At 35.1% G+C, this 22,790-nt stretch overlaps 1 protein-coding gene and 1 pseudogene across 10 annotated transcripts in view; both read right to left on the bottom strand.

Moving 5' to 3' along the window:
- Positions 1-22,790, bottom strand: part of ADGRL2 (adhesion G protein-coupled receptor L2) — a 213,208-nt gene that overhangs the window by 75,822 nt on the left and 114,596 nt on the right. For all 10 annotated transcript variants that reach the window (XM_029230776.1, XM_029230771.1, XM_029230775.1 and 7 more), the window contains exon 3: positions 5,005-5,218. In XM_029230776.1, the coding sequence (XP_029086609.1) occupies positions 5,005-5,218 (214 nt within the window). The remainder of the gene's footprint in view (positions 1-5,004; positions 5,219-22,790) is intronic.
- LOC114899751 lies at positions 9,310-10,205 on the bottom strand (annotated as a pseudogene).

A 22,790-nucleotide genomic window follows, 5' to 3' on the forward strand; every position in this document is an offset into this window, starting at 1 on the left:
TATGAGTTAAGACTGAAAAACTGGACCTACCTACGCCCATTAACCTTACATTTAATATTTTTTTAAAACCCAGTAAACATTTACATACTTTCTTACTTTCAGATCTCTTGGCTGGAGTGCTAATAAAAAAAGAAAAACCTAAGGACAATTACAAAGCATAATCTAAGGCACCAAACCACCTTGATGAGAACTGGCAAGTTCTTAGAGTGAATAAATGAACAAAGGGACAGTTATAAGCAATACCAGAAGAGGATCTCAGGTACAATTTAGCACATCACTTTAACTAGATTGTACCCAATGCTACAAAGAAACAGTATTGTTAGCAAAATTCTAATTTACTTATTCATCAAATACTTCAGAGTAGTAATAAGAGGTGTTTTTTTCTTTGCTTTAATGAATTCAAAGTGCTGAAACTGTTTCATATTTAAGTTACCCCACTACGATTATCTTCAAAGAGTGCTAAAAAAATTATCTCTAATGGTGATCATTTTATAGAGTATTAAAACACGTATCATTTTAGGAAGGAGTTTCATTTCTCACTTTTTAGGATGAGCCATTCAGTGTACTTAAAAGACAAGTAGAATCAGTTAGTAATAGTCTTGGTTTCATACCTTTAAGTGAGCAGGAAATAGAAAATAGAGAATAAATAACAATTATTGATACTTTTACTATCACCACAGTCAAGAATTACAATTGTGTTTATTTACTTGACTCTCAACTGATGAAGTGATGACAGTGGGGGTGGGGGGGTAGAAAAGCCTTGAATTATAATATAAACACATTTTATGGTATTGAAATTTCTGTGCCTATATCCATTATTATATTTAGAAAACAGGGAGTTTCAAACTTAATAGAAAAATATCTAGTGCTTTTATTTAATTTTTCCAAAGAGAAATCTCCTAAATTAAAGAAGTCTGATTTTCTACATTATTAACACATTTTTCTGATGATTATAAATGGAAAAATTTGTCAAATTATTAGGAGTTTGGTGAAAATAACTCTTACTTTATTTGTAAATATTGAAAGAGTATCTTTAAATTTAAAAAATAGGGACAAGTATTCTACACATTCAATAGTTATTCTGTAATAATTCAGCTGCAAAAATATTGTCTACCTAATTTCCTTACAGCTATTTCAAACTATGTAATAGTCAAATATGGTGGACTTCCTTTAGGGTTTATAATCTGACATACACAGAATGGAGTACTTATAAATTACCACTATGAAACTCATTTTCAAGTCATCTTAACATCGTCTTCCTTGTCAATAAAGTGTTCATGTTTAAATTGTCATTGTGTTGATTAAATAATAATAAGCCACTAGTATAATACAACAATATAAAAATGGAGTTTCTACAGGCAGTTTTGGAACTAACCCCTTATTTTCCCTAACACACCGTAAATTGTTCAGAGATTTTGATAGCAAGGAAATTACAGTATGCTTTCACAGAATTTAAATACCCCAAACTCTATTTCCTTTAAAATGTATTATCGGGCTTCCCTGGTGGCGCAGTGGTTGAGAGTCCGCCTGCCGATGCAGGGGACACGGGTTCGTGCCCCGGTCCGGGAAGATCCCACATGCCGCGGAGCGGCTGGTCCCGTGAGCCATGGCCACTGAGCCTGCGCGTCTGGAGCCTGTGCTCCGCAAAGGGAGAGGCCATAACAGTGAGAGGCCCACGTATCGAAAAAAAGAAAAAGAAAAAAAAAAAAATGTATTATCAAAAATGTAGCCCTGCTTTTATAACATAATGAAACAATGAAAATAACTTGCTATCTTATCTTGTACATTTCCTATACTATGCAATTACATTTATATTAACAAGTATGATAAGGCTTATGTGTTGTGCTAGATATTTAACCATGTATTTAAATGTATAACCCCACAAACAAAAGTAAGTTACCTACAAAGCACAATTCCTCAGGGCCAGCTCTTTTCAAATTCTCTTTGTACTAACTCCCACTGCTTTTTTGCCTGTCAGTCTAATAAAAACAGGTAATTGTACATAATCATTTTTCACTTCCTATTTCTCTCTGGCTTAGTTCTAGATGCTCATGTGATATCACTACCACTGAACAGTCGGATCAACATATTAAGAATGAATAAATGGTCAATTATCAGCGGTTACCTTTATTGTCTGCCTGCTATAGGCAGTTCTCAATTTTTTAAATACTATGGGCAAATTGTTCTATTACAATTTTATTGGAGCACAGAATCCATTCTTCTAAAGAAGGTATATTATCCTACGTAGTTTGTTTCACAAGCCAGATTTCAAATCCTACATAGTCCATAAAGGACTTTTGTTTTTTTTAAAAAAAACAAAATACAAAACAAAACAAAAAAACACAAAAAAACTTTATCCAGTGCCATTTGTGCAAATAAGATTTTACCTTAATTTTTTAATAACTACCCTTTAAAAACTAAAAATAAAAGCATTTTGATGGAAATCTTTCAAAAGTATTATATATGTCCTCTTGTTTATTAAAAATATCTTGATCAGTATCAACATTAACAAAAAACTTACAATAATCTGCTATCAATAAAAATATGCTAATACCTATTCTGTTTGAAATTAGAGATTTTACAGCAATTTGTACCCACAGTCTTATAGACTGGATTTTTTAAAAAGTTTTTCCATTATTTCCTTAATTGCTCTTATCACCTTTAGATGATTTCACTGTGCCTACACTGATCAGACCTCAGTCTAGAAAATTTCCTGCTCTACTTTAAGGTAGACTAGCATACAAGCTACAAAACTGGACAGAGGACTGTTTTCAGTGGGGGGAAAGAGGCAAGAGGAGAGGGTGTAAGCTTTGAATAGAAGGATAAAGGGTTTTCCCAGTAAACAAAATACAAAATCAACATTGTATATAACTCTGTGAAACTTGTGTTCCTTCAGAGAGTCTCTATGTTCCAAATAACTGGGATTGCTGGATATTACTTTCAATCATAACGAACACAATTTTAATACCTGACATATAAGAAAACTCTAATTAAGATGCCAAGAGTACCAAAATTTATGAAAAAAAAAAAAAAGATGCCAAGAATTAGGTGCTCTGTGTTAAGGCAGAGGAAAGTCCATACCCATTGTCAGCAGTTTTTTGTATTCTATTTACTTGTAGAAACACAACTGTCCAGTTAAGAGATATCATTCATATATTTTATAGTTTATAACACACTTTCCAACACATCATTTTTAAAACACAAAATTAACCAAAATTGGTATATTACCCAAATAACTTTCTATCTTCCTTCCTTCCTTCACCCCCCTTCCTCCCTTCCTTCCTATTATCTATATATGAAGAAAAAAAGAGAGAATGAGCGCTATATGTTTTAACTTTCTTAATCTGTTGTTTTTATTTTGTTTGTTTTTCTAAAACTGAAGATCAATAGAAGACAAGCCACAGATTGAGGAAATATTTGCAAAAGACATATCTGATAAAGGATTGTTATCCAAAATATATTTTAAAAAACTCTTAAAGGGAATTCCCTGGCAGTCCAGTGGTTGGGATTACGTGCTTCCACTGCAGGGGGCACAGGTTCAATCCCTGGTCAGGGAACTGGGATCCTGCAAGCCACGCAGCATGGCCAAAAAAATAAAAATAAAAAACTCTTAAAGCTAAACAATAAGAAAACAACCCAATTACAAAAAGGGGCAAAAGACCAGAACAGACACCTCACCAATAAAGATACACAAATGGCAAGTAAGTATATTAAGAGGTGTTCAACATGATATGTCATTGGGGAATTGTAAATTAAAACAATGAGATATCACTATACACCTATTAGACTACCCAAAATGTAAAACACTGACAATACTAAATGCTGGTGAGGTGTGGAGCAACAGTAACTCTCATTCATTGCCAGTGAGAATGCAAAATGGTACAGTCACTTTGGAAGACAGTTTGGCAGTTTCCTACAAAACTAAACACACTCTTACCATATGATCCAACAAATCATGCTCCTTGGTATTTGCCCAAATGAACTGAAAACTTGTGTTCACACAAAAACCTGAACAGATGTTCACAGCAGCTTTATTCATAATTGCCAAAATTTGGAAGCAATCAAGAAATCCTTCAGTAGGTGGTGAACGGATAAACTGGGGTACATCCAGACTATGGAATATTATTTAACACTAAAAAGAAATGAGCTATTAAGCCATGAAAAGACATGTAGGAAACTTAAGTGCATATTACTAAGTGAAAGAAATCAATCTGAAAAGGTTACATTCTGTAGGATTACAACTGTATGACATTCCGGAAGAGGCAAAACTGTAAGAAAATAAAAAGATCAGCGGTTGCCAGGGGTTAGATGGAGGGAGGAATGAGTAGGTGGAACACAAAGGAGTTTTAGGTCAGTGAAACTATTCTGTATGATATTACAATGGTGAATAAGTGTCATTATAAATCTGTCAAAACCCACAGAATGTACAACAACAAGAGTAAACGCTAATGCAAACTGAGAACTTCGGGGGATAATGATGTGTCAATGTGAGTTCATCTACTATAACGAATGTACCACCATGGTAGGGGATGTCAGGATGTCAATGGTTAGGGAAGTCTTGCACGTGTGGAGATGGAGTATGATAATTCTGTGTACATTCTGCTCATTTTTGCTGAAAAAATTAAGTTTATTAATTTAAAAAAATTAAGGAACAATTATTGCCAAAGACCCAGACATTTAAACATTCTTGATATTATAAAATATTTCAAAATTTTGAAGGCTTAAAAAACAAGATTACATTTCAATTACTTTTATTCTATGATGTATAAAAAAAACTGTAATACATATTCCTTCTGATATGTCAATCTATATAAAAATGATATAGAGATTTAAATGTTGTTGAAATATTATAAAGTAGAAGGCAACATTAGTAGGTAAAACCCTAACTCACTTTAATGAATAGGCTGAGATATGCACTGTATCTATCCAGTCTGGAGTTATGATAATACTTTTACGCATTTGGATGTAGTAACTAAAATGGGATAATAACACGTAAACATTTACCTTTGAGTCATAATTTTGAAGGCATCTGGGAGGTAGCAGTCTGTATTCTCCATCTGAAATGGGTCAGCATCACAAATCTTGTCGTCTGTCCGACCATAGTTAGCGCTCTCAATCATGATGACATCACTGCCGGGACATCGTAGATCTATAGAATAACCTTCACAGGATAATTCTCTACGAACTAACCCAAATGGTAAAGCTGCTCTGCTGAAACCTTAAAAAAGAAAAAAAAGAAATTAACTCATTTATGAAGTATATTATTTTAATAAGGCATTTTCAAGTAATATGAGTCATGTCTATATCCAAGAGATGTCATACGAAGTACGTTTTTCAAGCCATCATTCATATATTTATTCAATAATTCTCTGGATCTTTACTATGAATCACTAATGTATTATTAAATTTTTAATATATATCTTTAGCTGGATTATTCATCTTTATAAGACAATTTTAAATTACTTAATAAAATATTTTCTGTATAACCTAGTCACAATCAGAAACTAAATGGCCCTTTTTGAGTAAACCCAAAGAAAAATGACGCATTTGATCAATGGATTTATAAAGAGTGACAAGATATACAAATACAGAATGCAACAATTAAAAAAAGAACGGTTTTCATTTATGAATGAAATCAAAGCTCTGCTACACAGGACACTGGCCTTACCCATTTAATGTAGACATATTAATTGCTGTTAATGGAATTATCTTAAAAATACATTTGTCTTAGCGTCTCCCAAAATAACTAAGACACTATGACAGTATCATACTTATGGCACAATAACTTATTTCAATTTGTAGACTCTTTACTGAAAACTGACATAAATGAAAGGATTCAGCAGATGGGCATTCAAAGGAGCCAGCACTGCTCCAATCCAGTCCAAAAAGCTGAAACCCCCAAAAGGGGCAAAATTTCTGAGATTCAGTTTTGTCATTTACAAAATGCAGATGAAACATCTATGATATTATTTTTTCCTACCTGTGTGACTCTAAAATGAGATAATGTACAGAAAAGCACTTAATAGAAAGTGCCATATGAACTTAAGTATGGTGTATTAGGCGGAATGTAGATAACCAATGTTCATGAGTGCTATAAAAAAAGATTCCAAATATAATAAGAAATTAGAATTTTAGGTTTTAATCACGGTTCTCAACCAGGGGTCCTCTAAAGTAGTAACAGAGCATAGAACAAAGGTAAAAGCAGAGAAAGCCGAGAACAGCCAACAACAACTATGTGTGGGAGAAGCACATCTCTGTGTGCTGGTGTGCTACCTATGGGTTACCTACCATATCAAAAACTTCTACACTGACCCAATTTTTTATTTCAGTTCTCTAACTTGTTGCCATCTATAGCGTTTCTTTTATAAAAGACTAGCATTAATTTCTGTATTTTTTCTTATCTCTATCCTTTTAATTACTCTGCATCACATGAGTTATCCCTTATATCCCTTTTTACTGGAAAAAAAAAAAAATGACATTCAGAAGTAAACTGTTCCAAGGCATAAGCTTCTAAGTTGAAGAGCTAGGTTCTGTTCAGGTCAATCCAATGCTAAAACCTGTTCTCTTTAACTATTGCACAATGTCTCTCACTAATACAATAAAATAAACAGTCTCCTGGATAAACATGCATCTTCTTTCTAAAATGCAAACAATCCTGCGAAAGGATTAGTTAGTGGGTTGTACCTTGGTATGATTTAGAAAATCAGCAATTCTCAAACTTGGCTGAGTTCTCAGTTCTACTGAGAAAACTAAAAATGTAATTGGGATGGAGAGAGAAGAAAAAGACACAGCTTAGAGAACAGAAATCTTCAGGGGACTGAGGCAAACGCCAACCTTGGTAGGTTTTCACTAAGAAGATTTATGGTCTTACGAGATTACAAAAAGAGAAGCGCACTATCAATGAAGAAGGAATACAGAAACGGAGCTGGGCAATATCATGAAAAACAGTAAAGGGGCCAACCTTTCAACCTTTTCCCAAGTTCATAAATAAACTTTTACATATGTTATTGCTTTCTTCCATTTGCTGATACTGTACTGCTTATACAAATAATTCAGCTTAAACTAGTATTATATTTGTTTTAAATGAAAATATGTTTTAGGGTTTCAGAAGCAGACACATTTCTGTGGCAAAAAGCTGTGTGAAAATTCAAACAAGTGACATCATATAAAATTTTGGAGCACTGCATATTTTAAAGCCAGAGATGATTTGCAATTATAATACCTTGTAAATCATATTATTAGAGAATATTACAAATATGAGAAAATGTTATTATAAGACTGACTTGGAGCCAAAATTCACAAGTTGTAGTATTTGTCAAAAATATAGAATTGATTCTGAAGCACTGTGGTTTTGCTCCTTAATTTTTGTTGTTGATAGTTTGCAGGATTATAGTTACGGTTCTAAATGAATTTTCCTCTGCTTTTGAAAGATATTTGAGAAGTTGCAGAAGTCTTGCTGTTTTGATAATTCAGAGAAAGGATTTTTAAAGCCTTAATATTAGTCATCCAAAAAGGTAAAGTATGGAAAAAGAAAGGGAAAAAAAATAGAAAGATCAGCACACTTTACTAATGTAGTAGATTTCCAATACAGAATTTTCTGAAGAACAGATCATGGTACTTATACTTTCATTGCATAGAACTGAATGAGTTCTTAATGGTGAATGTTGCTTTATTTAATGCTATAATATTATTGCCTTAAATCATGTGTTCTCTTTACTAAATTCTTGCTCTCTCACCTGTTTCCACTGAACTTTATACTTATGTATAAAATTTTAAAATCGCTTGTTATTACCACATGGTGCTGTGGATATTCATTTTTAATATGTATCTCCCCTGCTAGACTCTGATGATAGTTAGTTATAATTCTAATGCCTAGATTGGTACATGATACAGAATTCCAATAACTGCTATCAAACCAAATTGCCAAGTTGAACAACTAGTATCTGTTTAAAACAATATAAATTACAATGCGTTTTCCTCTGTAATATCTATTGCCTTTGGCAGTGAAAACAAAGAGTGAGCATTAAGAAACAGATAAATACTTAATCAATAAAATTGTTATATCCTCAAAAAAAGAAAAAAATGTTTAAATTTTGTCAATTAATTATTTTCTAGGTACCACTGGAGTTCATTAGTGTTTCTCACAAAGACAGACGTTTATGAACCTTCCTTTATTTAAATCCTGTGTTTCCAACTGGATATGGATATATATATATATATATATATATATCCATATAAAACAAATATGAAGAAAAAATAAAAAGTAAATGTTGAAAAAAAAAAGTAAATATTGTAGTAGCTAACATTTACATAGCAATTACAATGTTTAGATACTGTCCAAACTGCTTTTTATGGATCACCCTTTTTATGATCACCAGCATCATCAACAACTATCAACACAACAAAAAACAATGGAGTAGTTAACTGTAACAATACCCATTTACAGAGTATGAAACTAAGGCATTAAATAGTAAGTAATTCAGGGTCTCAAGGATTACTGTGAGTTAGATTCTAACGCATGCAGGGTTCTCAGATTCCAGAGCCCATGCTTTTAGTAATGGCCATGAACAGAAAGGGATTCTGTGACTTCTCAAGCCACCATGTTGATAATACAAACAAGATTAACTTTATAATTTTTCATACCATCTGAAATTCACCAAAAAATGTTAGTGAATTTGACAGGAAACAATTATTTTAAAGGTTCACACAACATATAGATAATGATGAAAATTGTATTTGTGGAAATGTAGCGATGTGTGCCATAAACTTATTGAGAGCAAAATCTATACTGTGCAAGTATGGACATACAGAAAGAGTACTGAACAGTACAGATGTCTGGGTCAGCCTTGTGAACTTGGCTAAGTCATTTTATTTTTCTGGGTTTTAATTTCTTTTTCTGAAGGACTAAAGTCATTTCAAAGTCCTATCAAATTTCACCAATCTATGATTCTAAACAGGCAAGCTCCTTTTAATCAGGTATACATGCTATTCTAACATTTTCAAGTGGTCAACAATTAAGACATTTGTTGCTCTATTTCTTTAAAATATAAACATATGAGAATGTTAGTATGGATGGACTATGGCACAATAATGTAGATTGTATGGTACTGCCAAGAAAATTCTCAAAAGTACATGGATGAATTAGTCAGGATTCTTTCTGGATTAACTATTTTAACCAAAGACTTACTGGAAGGGAGAAAATAAACACGGGCCAATTATTAAATCAAAAGAAAAACCCACATAAACTTTTTTTTTTAGTTCCTAAGTTTTATTCAAGAACTCATACAAAATATTACAGATAATTGAGTTTTAATCCTCATCTCCCTCCTCTTCTTCATCTTGATTAATCTAGAAGTAACGCAATTCGTAACTCTTTGCTGTTAGTAACTACGCCTAACCAGTCACATAGATTATTCTTCTTCAAATTTTTTTTGGTGATATATTTCAAATACCTTTTGGAAAAAGGCACCTCAGAAGTTACAGTAATCTTGCTTTGCTTTTTTCAACTGTTACAATACCTCCACCAAGATTCCCAGCTTTTCCATTCACTTTGATTCTCTCCTGAAAAAACTGCTCAAGATTGGCGGCATCCATGATTCCATCTTCTACAGGATGGGTACAGTCAAGAGTAAACTTCAGGACCTGCTTCTTTTTTTTTGCCCCCCTTCGCCACAAGCTTTATCACAGACGCCATGGTAGCAGCGGATGGCAGAAAGCATAAATTTTTCAGAAAAATGTAAATTCTTATGCTTTCTTTGGGCACTTCTCCCCTATTTTCCTGAAAACTTCAAGGGGTATGGCTTCAAACTCTTCCATCAGCAATGGGACTTCAAAGAAGTTTGGAAAGTCTTAAATAAAACTATTGCAATTAATATTAATTTTTAAAATTCAACATTTTCACTAAGTAAATCTTATGAAAAGTCAGAACAAAACTTATTCCTAAAAACACTTATTTACACCTTTATTTATATCACATTAATGACTTACTATACTGAGTCACAGGAAGAAATCATCACAGGTATCAGTACCATTTCTTAATTGCACTTTCTTCCTTTGTACACGAATTCATCCTTAATTGTTTAATGGCACATTTTTCAGGACTTTTTTCTTTTTTTGCGGTACGCGGGCCTCTCACTGCTGTGGCCTCTTCCGTTGTGGAGCACAGGCTCCGGACACACAGGCTCAGTGGCCATGGCTCACGGGCCCAGCCGCTCCGCGGCATGTGGGATCTTCGCGGACCGGGGCACGAACCCGTGTCCCCTGCATTGGCAGGCGGACTCTCAACCACTTTGCCACCAGGGAAGCCCCAGGACTTTTTAAAAAATCACTGGCTAAGAGTATATGACTGACCCCCAAATATGAGTTTGCATCAGAGTCATCTGGTAAGTATTTTTTAAGACATATCTGCAATCCCGAATCCAGCCCTACTGAATCAGAATATCTGGGTTCAGATGAAGGTAGGATATCTGTATTTGGGGAAGAAAATTTATTTATTTGCAACACACTGATAACAATAACTAAGACATGCCAAGAATTTCTCCAAGGTCCTTTAAAATAGGTTTTCTCTATTACATATTTGTTAAGTCATCATCATATTTCCTCTTAATTCTCTAATATAGTTTTACTTTAATCTTTGAACGTATTCATAATGGCCACTCTGAAACATTTATCTGCTAAATCTAACATCCAGGCCCACAACAGAGGCAGTTTCTATTGAATGTTTTTTCTCCTAAGTATGGGTCAACTTTCCTGTTTCTCTGCATTAGCTTGCAAATTTTTTGTTGTTGTTGAAAACTAGACATTTAAAATAATACACTGTTAGCTACTCTAGATTCCTTTCCCCTGAGAATTGTTGCTGTTGTGATATTTTCTTTTTAGCATTCTGACTGAATTTAATCTGCTGACTCTGTCTTCCCCTGTACTTTGCAGCTGCTGTGTGTCTCTGTTCATTGTTGTCGTTGTTATTTTAATTCTTATTTTTATTTTCTAGCTTGACTTCCTAGGGATCACACCTGTCTCTGCATAGCTTAGTGATCAGCCAATGATTGAGCAAAGACTTTGCACAAAAACCATGAACCCATAATAAGGTCTCCACCCTCTGCTGATTTGACCTGTATGTTAGGGAGAGTTCAAAGTTCAAGCAGTTTTCAAGTCAGCCTTGGTTATTTACTTTCTGCCACGTCCCCTCGCATCTCCTCTGCTCTGTGTGTAGCTTCTCAGTCAGTCAAGAACGCAGAGAACGTTTGGCTCTTTCATTTCCAAGGTTTCCTGGTTATGTTTCAGACTGGCACTCAGTCTCCCCACCTGGGACCACAACCTCAGGTTAGCAAGAGCTAGGAGTCTTCCCCATCTGTTTTCCACAGTGTTTACTACTTTTACTGACAACACTGCTGGGCATGGGTTCCCACACTCTACTCTAAATCAAGCCAACTCTCCCTGGCAGCTCAGTCACAGATTTTCAAGGCCAGCCTTGCTCTGACTAAACTAACCAAAATGACATAGCCGAAGAGTGCAGGGTGCAGGGAGAAGCAGCCCCAGGCTAGAAGGCTTTAAACTTGAACTGTGTGTACCAAAAGTTCCATCAGCTTTTTTTTTTTTTTAAAGAAATCGTTCCCAATTTCTTATTTGTCTCTGGTTAATTTCCAGAGCCCTAAAATGGTGGTTGTTGACAATTTTGTTCAGTTTTATACTTGTTTGGGGGAAGAGGATTTGCCATCCTCTCCACCCCATCATCACTAGAAGTCCCTCTGAGGACTTTACAAATATATACTGACTACAAATCTCATAACCACCATATGAGATATGCATTATTATTGTCTATTTTACAAAGGAAGAAATTGAGGCACAGAAAAATTATGTTTTCCAAAATCACACATCCAATAAGAATGAAATCAAGGTTTGAAACCTAATACTTCAGCTCCCAGACTCGTGTTTTTCAATGTTACTTTAATGCCTCTCCAAATGATAATGACACTTAGCAGCAGGTTGGGGACCCCTGTTGTACAGAACATAGTTAGGGTGTACTGGGTGCCTCTAGTCCTAGAGGAACAAGGGCAAGAAAGGAAATAGTTGTCTGATGGTCAAGTAGTCAATGAAATTGCTCAGTCAACATAATCAACATAAAGAAATGCCCAAATTAAAACTCTTTAATCACACTATTACTATGACATTTATTCTAAGCTGTACTTTCAATATATTTCTATTTCAACCAAGAAAAAAAAAAAGCATCCCAACAAGCAAAGCGTAATCCAATCCATCTGACAATCGAAGAAAAAACTTGTGGGAGGCTCTGTGAGCAAAAAATCAATATTGCAGCTTTGTGCTGTGCAAATGTGAACACTGCCAAATAGTGGTGCTTAGAGTAAAATGAACTGTTTTGCTCCATTTTCTGCACTCTGAACAAATGACTTTGAAGACACTTTTTCCCTCCCAAGCTATAAAATGTCAAGCAATAAGTCTGTGCTTTAGGCTAGTGATTGGAATAAACACCTCCTGTCAACAGGTGCAGTGACTTAGGATTGAAATCTTTCATATTCAGGGAATAACTCCTAATAAACAGGTGTACTGCTATGAGATGGGAATTTGTAAGACCAGAACTGGAATTCTAACATTGGATTTCACATAATTTATGAGCATTTTTGCAAGAAAATATGCTACTCTGGCAATAAATAGTATACTGCTATTAGCTTATGCCTGTGGTGGACTTCAAACTCTTGTAGGAACATTTTGCTTTTCTAACATTGTCTCCCTCAGTCTGCTCTTTGGACATTTCTGTAAAATCATACATTCCAATAAAAGACTTTTTAAAGCTATAATATAAAAACTTCAACTTTTCTGGTACTGTTTTCCTTAATTACTTTGAACTGAACCCTGTCATGTATGCCCTGCTCATGCCAGCTATGGTCCCAGTAAGCACCACTCCTTTTGATTATCATGGTCCTCTATGGGACTGAGGCTGTGACTTCAAGCTCTACAGAAACATTAACTCAGACCATCGTCTATTACCAGTGGTGGAATATGAAATCTCTGATTTACTCCTGTTTATGTATGCTAATAAGATTTCTTCCTAAAAGGGAAATAAGAAAAATACTTAATGAGAATGGGGGCATGATTTCCACCAGGCTGAACTCTAGTTCAGAAGCTTCCAGAAAACTTATTCCCATTTCATTTTAATTTAGGTGAAAAGTCAGTGTTCAGAGTAAACCTAAAAGATAAATTATTTCACTAATAGTTCAACTTTTTCAATTTATCTCTGCATATTCATGAGGTTATTATAACAAAATTTTTTAAATCAAGGATGTATAATAAAACTTACCTTTGACCTAATGAAACTTCAAAGCTTTTGCACAGCAAAGGAAACCATAAACAAGACCAAAAGACAACCCTCAGAATAGGAGAATATATTTGCAAATGAAGCAACTGACAAAGGATTAATCTCCAAAATTTATAAGCAGCTCATGCAGCTCAATAACAAAAAAACAAACAACCCAATCCAAAAATGGGCAGAAGACCTAAATAGACATTTCCCCAAGAAGATATACAGACTGCCAACAAACACATGAAAGAATGCTCAACATCATTAATCATTAGAGAAATGCAAATCAAAACTACAATGAGATATCATCTCACACCAGTCAGAATGGCCATCATCAAAAAATCTACAAACAATAAATGCTGGAGAGGGTGTGGAGAAAAGGGAACCCTCTTGCACTGCTGGTGGGAATATAAATTGATACAGCCACTGGAGAACAGTATGGAGGTTCCTTAAAAAACTACAAATAGAACTACCATATGACCCAGCAATCCCACTACTGGGCATATACCCTGAGAAAACCATAATTCAAAAAGAGTCATGTACCAAAATGTTCAGTGCAGCTCTATTTACAATAGCCCGGAGATGGAAACAACCTAAGTGTCCATCATCGGATGAATGGATAAAGAAGATGTGGCACATATATACAATGGAATATTACTCAGCCATAAAAAGAAACGAAATTGAGCTATTTGTAATGAGGTGGATAGACCTAGAGTCTGTCATACAGAGTGAAGTTAAGTCAGAAAGAGAAAGACAAATACCATATGCTAACACATATATATATGGAATTTAAGAAAAAAAAATGTCATGTAGAACCTAGGGGTAAGACAGGAATAAAGACACAGACCTACTAGAGAATGGACTTGAAGATATGGGGAGGGGGAAGGGTGAGCTGTGACAAAGTGAGAGAGAGGCATGGACATATATACACTACCAAACGTAAGGTAGATAGCTAGTGGGAAGCAGCCGCATAACACAGGGAGATCAGCTCAGTGCTTTGTGACCACCTAGAGGGGTGGGATAGGGAGGGTGGGAGGGAGGGAGACGCGAGAGGGAGGAGATATGGGAACATATGTATATGTATAACTGATTCACTTTGTTATAAAGCAGAAACTAACACACCATTATAAAGCAATTATACTCCAGTAAAGATGTAAAAAAAAAAAAACAAAAAAAAAAACTTACCTTTGTATACTGAAAGGCAGTATGTTAAAAACTCATTCCATTTAAGCTTGCAGAATGTCACTCTATTGTTTTAGTTACTGTTAGTCCATTTTAAGAGATAGCTTTATCAATCAAACTCTAAAATATCTAATGTTTTGTGATCATTAACGTATAATTCTTTAACCTGTCAGTATTATGTCAGAAGCCTAAACCATGGCATGTGCACAGTAAAAAAAACTACTTTCACCTTTGAACTTGTGTTCATGCCAAGAGCAAAAAAAATAAAGGAATGCAATGTCATTTTCCAGCACCCTGGCCTTGAAAATGTAGCAATTTGTGTGTTAAGTAAACTTGGTTAGCATGAAACACAAATCAAATCCTTACAAAAATATAAAGTTCTTGCAAAAGCAAGTGTTCAAACAATTTAAGGTCATGTAACTACAAAATAGTCAACTCACCATATATGTGTGACATGCCTTAGCTTCTTGTGTCTTTCTGGCTTACAAAACATTTTTTTCTATTTTGGATATATTTTAAATTATGAAGCACTTCAAACAAAAAAATTTTTAGAAGAATGTTTACAGTTTCAAGTAAGATCAATTTATACACAAAATACTAAGATTTACATTGGAATACACAAAAATTCCTAATAAATAAATACATGATAAAAAATTAATACATAATTAAATCCAATTACATAAATAGCAAGGGAAAAAACTTTACCTCTGTGTTTTGTTAAAAGGAACAAAATTCTGGACACTTTGGACACTCAAAACGTAAAAATATACTGCAAGAATGCCATCAGCTATTATGTTCAAATATGACTACTCCTGAAAAGCCTCTCAATATTTTAAGGAGAAAGTATGCATTATAAGTCCTTCAAAACATTTGGAGATTAAATTCCTTATTAGAAAGAAATTGATCTCTCCCACTTAAAAACCTGTAAATTATCTGGCAATGATTAATAATTCACAAGTGCCATTAAAATATAGCAATTTAAAAGTTGTAAATTACTCTCAGTTTAATACTGAACTTTAAAAGAAAAATTCCTGGTAAGCATGTCTATTAAGAATAATATATGCCACAGACGCTTTTAATAGTCTCAGCATATAGCTAGCTATAACTTCTTGAATGTTCACAAACATACAATACTTTCATTCTGATCTATTTTTAAATATTAGTGAATTTTGTATTAAGCCTCAATATTACCCTTACTACTCAGTGCCTATGCCCTCTGCACAGGATGTTCTACTCGTTTTTCTCTTAGGAAACAATTATTCTCCAAAATCCAGTTCAAAGCTTCCCTAACAATGGGGAATGAAGAACCTGAGCTCAGGTTTGGGTCATCTATTTTCTTTCTTCCAATAAATATTTATGAGCGTCTACTATGTGCCTAGCACTCTTCCACACACTTGGGATGTAACAGTGAAAAAAATGACAATGATCCCTGTGTTTGGGTAGCTTCCATAAGGAGTGAGTTCTCCTTGAGGAAAGATATCATCCACCATTACAATGCCAAGCCTGATAAAGAGTCAGTTTACAGTGGTCTCTTTATAGCGGACATAAAATAAAGACATGTTAAAACAATAGGTGTAGGAATGAAATGAGTGCATGAACAATTATGAGCTCCACTATCAGAGCAGGCAACATGTTCTTTACTTATATTCCTCTCCTACTGAACGCTGAGTGGCTGAATAGAAAGAAGTGAAGCTTATTTATTTTTGTGTCCTTAGTTTCCAACACAGTGCATGGTACATAGTCAGCAATCACCTTTTGCTTAATTTTATGTTATGCATTATTTTATACCTTAATTCTTTGTACAAAAAGTTGTCAAATATACCCAAGATGAAGACGTTTTTATACAGGGGGAGAAAACACACACACCACAATTTTATCTTTTTATATATGTTAGTTTTAAAGTTTCTAGTTTTGAAGTTTAAGCTATGTAATTATCAGGAAATGTTGTATTTAAAACATTTTACGTCAGGAGATAAAAAACATATATATAAATGTAACAAAGATGACATCTTCACCAGAGTCTCCAAACCAGTGGGACTCAACTATGAAATGCACCCTTAAAAGACTGACCACCTGCTAGAGTTAAAAATCATCCAGGAGTTGTGGTCATTGGTCATGTGAAACCATCACAAAAAACCAGAATAGCAACTATACCACTCTCCTTTTTCTTCCTTCAAGGAAATAGTAAACACTTATATTTATTTATTATTTATTTAATATTTATTATTTTTAATAACTAGTTAAAACCAGTTTAGCATTAAGAATTTACTATAGGAAATGCAATTTCTCAAGTCATTTACATTGCACTACCAAATCAAAATTCATAAGTAATTCTGTGTAAAGTATTCACTGACAACAACAAAAAAAAAACTAGAGAATAATCACAGAATAAGAAAATAATTTCATCGTCTCTTCTGGTACAACAATTTATTTCTACTTCCACATTGATTATTTACTATAATCTTCTAGCAATTTTATTATTGTTATTTTTATTACCCTTCTTGTTATCAGAAATTCCATTACCTCCCCTCACCCACCCAACCTCAGAACATATGTTCTTAAAAGCGGTTAAACAAAGCAACAACACAAAAATATGAGTTTCGTTCCTTCATCCAGTGGCTCACACCAAGCCATACCGGCTAAAGGATTCTATTCCTTTCCTGTCACGTTATTAGTCTCATGAATACAACTACCTAGGAGTGGAGACCCCATTTAAAGTATTCCCCAGGCAGGTCTCCCAGATCAGAAAGTCAAAATTCAGATTCTAAGTCTTTTTGTTAATATCTTGTATTCAAACATAAACAATATGAAAAAAAAAAACCAAACCCCAAAAAAACTATTAACCATAATTTCATTTTTTAAAAGGTACATTTAAGTTGAATCACAAGAGGGACAACAATGTATATAAGACTTCCATGTCAATTAACTTTTATTTGGTAACAATGAACTCTAAAGATGTTAATTTACCAGGGTTACAACCGGCTTCCTCATTAAAGGCATCTATAAGGGGGCCAATTAACACCAATTCTAAAACTTATTTAACTACACAGAAACTGCAGGAAACCACCCACTCATTTCTCTCTTTCCCAAACAGGAATCCAAAGGTAATCACATTCAACTGCTGACTCAAACAAGTGTCCTAGAAGGGAAAGGCATTATATCTCCACATACATTCCTGAGGTATTTATTTCTCACTTCAGGTAGGAAAGATTAGCACAGCCTGAAACCAGTCTCAACTCTTATCTTGACTTTTCACAAACTGTTACCCCCACTAACCACTAACACTTGGATCACTTAAAACATGTCAGGCATTTAACCTTTTCCCCACCGAAGAAGGGAGAAATTTCATGTCTTTCTTCCTACATGATATAAAAGGCACTCTTTCCCTAAAACCTCAAATGACTTTAGGAAGTTAGGGCTTTTTTTAAAAGATATTTATTTAACTGAACACACTAAAACTATCGAAGATGACACAAATGCTTTTCTGCTAGAAGTGAGAAGGCATCTTCCAATATGGTTCTAGAAAGAGAAATTCTTACTGAAGTCCTTTCCCATCTCAAAAAAATAACTCATGAGACCAAAGTTGACTTATTTAGTTTCCTCCCTTTTCCCCAAAATGATGCTTAAAATTTTATTCTAAATTATACCACAGGGACTTCCCTGGCGGTCCAGTGGTTAAGACTGCGCCTTCCAATACAGGGGGTGCGGGTTTAATCCCTGGTTGGGGAGCTAAGATCCCATATGCTTCATGGCCAAAAAAAACAAAACATAAAACAGAAGCAATATTGTAACAAATTCAGTAAAGACTTTAAAAATGGTCCACATCAAGAAAAACTTTAAAAAAAATAAATTATACTACATACATGGAATTTTTGAAACCCCAAACTAGACTGTAACTACTAAGATGTAACTTTCTTTATAAATAAAGGCTATTTTTTATCTCATGAACAAGTTGTAAAGATAAATTTCTGAAAGATACACAGAGCTATTGGAGTAACTAACCAAGTGGGAAATAAGATCTATAAAAGAAAAATTAAAAGATTTACTCCAGAAACGCTGTACTACTGTTTCATTTACTAATGCTCCTGGACCAATTAAAAACTGCAAAATAAATGAAACCAAATGCAGTCGTGAACCCATTTTTGTGAACTTCAATTCAAAATGCAAACTCAAAATAATCAAAACCACCTCCAAATGGAAAACAGCATTTCAAAGGTATCTCTTACTAACATCTTTGGCAGCCCCACCTAAACACATTTATTGCTCATTCATTCATCCACTTGTATTTCTGTCCTTAGCACATTCTAATTTCTACACCAGGCTATTCAGAGATAAGCCACAGAAACTCATAATTCCCAACAACAAACAAAAAAAAAAAGGAGAGAAGAAACTTGAAATTCTCAGGTTGGAGGCAACTCCACCACTTCCACAAACTACAGAAAGCCCACTCAATGATAGAAGTTCTCCCTGACAAAAGAGATGACTTATAGAAGTATTCTACTGTGATATTCTGAATGAAAACAGAAACTGCTTCCCCAAATGGTATGAAGGTTATCATATAATTCCTTAAATGACAATATAATGACCTTGATTTCGTGGGTGGTTTCGGTGTTACTATTTTTGCATTGTGATGTTGAGGTTTGTTCAATTTTTGATGAAAAGATAAGGTTTTAAAGAACACACTCAAACTATTCTCAAATCTGTGTCGCCAGAGCATCGGGGAGGGAGGTGGAGGTGGGAGGGATAAGTTTAATCTGACATTGCACAGCGAAAATGTTGCCTTAAAAAACAAACAGTACGACTTGCCTGCAGTTAAAATTTTATCCTTTCTTGTATTTAACTGCCAAGTTGAACATCAAGAGAACAAGAAAAAGCACGGTAGCAGATCCAAGTGTATAGACCCTGCCCTTACATACACAGCCCAGTGTCATCTTTCATACTTGCCTTGTATAGGTACCAACAGCACAGAGGCAACAGAGCAGTTCCAACTTCTGGATTCAGACATTCTAATGAATTATAAGGAATTGTAAGGAAAAAAGGCTCTTAGGAACCCCGTTTCAGCCCGTGTTGCTATGTCTCATTGTACTACTCTAATGTCCCTTCCCTCTACTTTAACTCAGGTCTCCCCAACCCCTGGGCCACGGTCCGGAATCGGGCCGCACAGCAGGGGGTGAGCAGTGGGCGAGCGAAGCTTCATAAACTGCCGCTCTCCATCACTCCCCATCGCTCACATTACCTCCTGAACCATCCCCCCCCACTCCCGTCCGTGGAAAAACTGTCTTCCACGAAACCGGTCCCTGGTGACAAAAAGGTTGGGCACTGCTGCTTTAAATGTTTATTTCCCTTTACAATCTCAAATACTTTAAATTTCACCCTTATGAAGCTGAATGTTGCCAGATAAAAAAACTCCCTTCCTATAAAAAAAGAAGAAGAAAGCCTTGATAAGAGTCTCAAAAACAAGTGCTTCTTATCAGAAAATGAGAGTAAGTTTAGGTGAATCTGATTTATAATGACAACAGGCATGTTTCAGAAAACTACATCTCCCAAGATAAACTGTCTAAACAAATACCACGAAGTTTAAATACTTTATATAAGATGTACTCACAAATCATGAGTATCAATTTCAAAGTAGGTGAAGAAAAAAAAACAGGAAAATAAACATATACAATGCTCAGTTTAATTGGTAAGAGCAAAAGGAGGCAAAAAATTAAAATATGATGAAATTTTCTTCTATCAAATTACCAAATATCTATGAGTATTGTAAAACACACAGCCTCATACATTTCTAAGATTACAAACTGATACGATATTTCTGAAAAGACTCTTACCAAATTTCTTTTGTAAATATATGTTCTGAAAATAATCCAACATTTGACAGATTTAGATAAAAAGATATTCATAATGATAAGTTTGAGACAAACTAAAGAATCAAAATAGTAAAATGGCTCAAAAGTACATTGATAAAATAGAATGATACAATCCTAATAAACCATATTATAAATAATACGTAATAATAAATATTATAAATAATAATTTAATAATATTTAGTGATTTGGGAATGTATTCTTAGAGAATTATGCAAAAGAATATATACACGAATATATAGGAAAAAAAAGAAACCCAGGAGGCAGAAACCCTTTTTTGGGATAACAGTGACCAGCTCATCAAAACCAACTGGGCTCAGCAATTGGGGAGGTGATGAAAACTGGCCATCAAAACTGAGGTACCAAGAAGCAGAACTTGGGTTAAAGGGAGCAAGTGAACAGAACGGCACTCTTCCAAGTAGGATAATGAAATCCTATTCCCCTTTTGGGGAATGATCTGAAAATATACCATCTCTCACCCTGAGAATCAAAGTGTTTCCTAGACCTTCCTGGTTCTGAGCTACCGGACTCTGCACACCAGATGCCTATGTGGACAAGGTGGTTTTTCCCAAAGACTGGATATATCCCTACTCCTTACATCAATTCCCTCATTGCATCTGAGATACATTTTCCTGGGGTGGTCTGTGCCCAAACATACTGATTCAATAAGGAAAGAAATATTTTGCTAAAGCAAGGCCTGTCTCCTATAGATTACATGAGTTTCCTCCTCCCCACCTCTTCCAACTCATAATGACCTTCTTGCTGTTTGCTGCAAATTTCCCCCAACTCAATCCAGGCTTCTTACCAGCACATCCCATGGTTGTCACTTTGCTATTGTTTTTTCTTGTTGTTGTTGTTGTTTTTGCAGTACGCGGGCCTCTCACTGTTGTGACCTCTCCCGTTGCGGAGCACAGGCTCCGGAAGTGCAGGCTCATTGGCCATGGCTCACGGGCCCAGCTGCTCCGCGGCATGTGGGGATCTTCCCGGACTGGGGCACGAACCCGCATCCCCTGCATTGGCAGGCAGACTCCCTACCACTGTGCCACCAGGGAAGCCCCACTTTGCTATTGTTTGTGTTAACTCTTACATGTTGAAAGGTGAGTGAGCGATCTATTTTTATGGAATTAACTATTTATATAAAAGAAAGAAGCAAATGATACCTGTGACATCAAGGTGTTACGTAGGAAATTCCAATAATTTATTTTTTCACACAATTTATTAAAATGTATAGTTAATCTGCTTACACTATGGAATTGAGTCAATAATTTATTCATAATCTAAAATATAGTACATGTGTACCTGCTTTTGCAACTTTCTGCATGCCATTCTCCCCACTTAGAATTCTCTCCTATATGCTCAGCTTCAGAGCCTCCCTCTCATTTAAGGGCTCAAAAGCACCCTTCTCTTAAAACCTTCCCTAGCAGAAGATACAGCATAAAACTATCATGAAACCAACAAAAAGCAGACTTGATTCAAGACAGGATGATACTTTTGCACTTATACAAATTATGTGCATAAGACTGTGCAAATCACGCTAACAAATGTTAGGTTTTTCAAAGAAAAGTAATGTATTGTCAAAGGAGAAGAGCATTAAAGGAGGGGTCACTGGTTATCACAGTGCCCCACATGCACCGCTCTTGTACAGTGAGTCTTACTGAAAAGGCAAACAGTAGAGCCAGCACATCCAGATTCCAAAGGATGCCCCAAGAATGCAGAGACAAAGAACCACTCCTGCCCTTTAGAGAGATGCTCTCTCCATCTCCCTGGTGATGTGGACTTCTGACTTCCAGTGTCTGCTCTACTCTGCAACAGTATTCTGTAAGCTTGTCAACCACATTCACTTGTAGAAAAGTACCCACTTATATCCCATAGGCTGCCTAATTTGCTTGCTTCCTGTGTGCTTTAAAACCTAGTTGTTGGGAGGCTGCACATATATCTTGAAAGTCTTAGTCTTCTGGAACAAGAAGTCTTATTTCTAGGAACTTCTTAACCACAGGCAATTTGGTAAAACTCTGTATTTCAGTTTCTTTCTCTGTAAAATTAGGATAATAGCTCCTATGTCTCACAGGGTTTTGTGAGGATGAAATAAAGTATTCAGAAGAGTGCCTGACAAGGTACAGTACTCAAGTTTGTCAACATACTTTTCTTAAAAAGTGTTGCATTTGACACCTGGTCATAAGCTCTGGGTTCCATCTTCAGTAAACTAAGGAAACAGCCTAATTGGCTAAATTAAAAACCAGATATAATTGAATAACTCATTATATGTAGATAATTTGCAGATTATGAAATCATAATTATAGGTAGTGAGAAATAAGCTAGTCCCTGTTGTTCCCATCTGTCTCTCCTATATGTTCTTTGAGGGCACAAAGTTCATTTGCCAACTGTGTGTGTGTGTGTGTGTGTGTGTGTGTGTGTGTGTGTGTGTGTGT

Source organism: Monodon monoceros, unplaced genomic scaffold (genome assembly GCF_005190385.1).
Source record: "Monodon monoceros isolate NGI ecotype Baffin Bay Population unplaced genomic scaffold, NGI_Narwhal_1 Super_Scaffold_18, whole genome shotgun sequence".
NCBI classification, from domain to species: Eukaryota; Metazoa; Chordata; class Mammalia; order Artiodactyla; family Monodontidae; genus Monodon; species Monodon monoceros.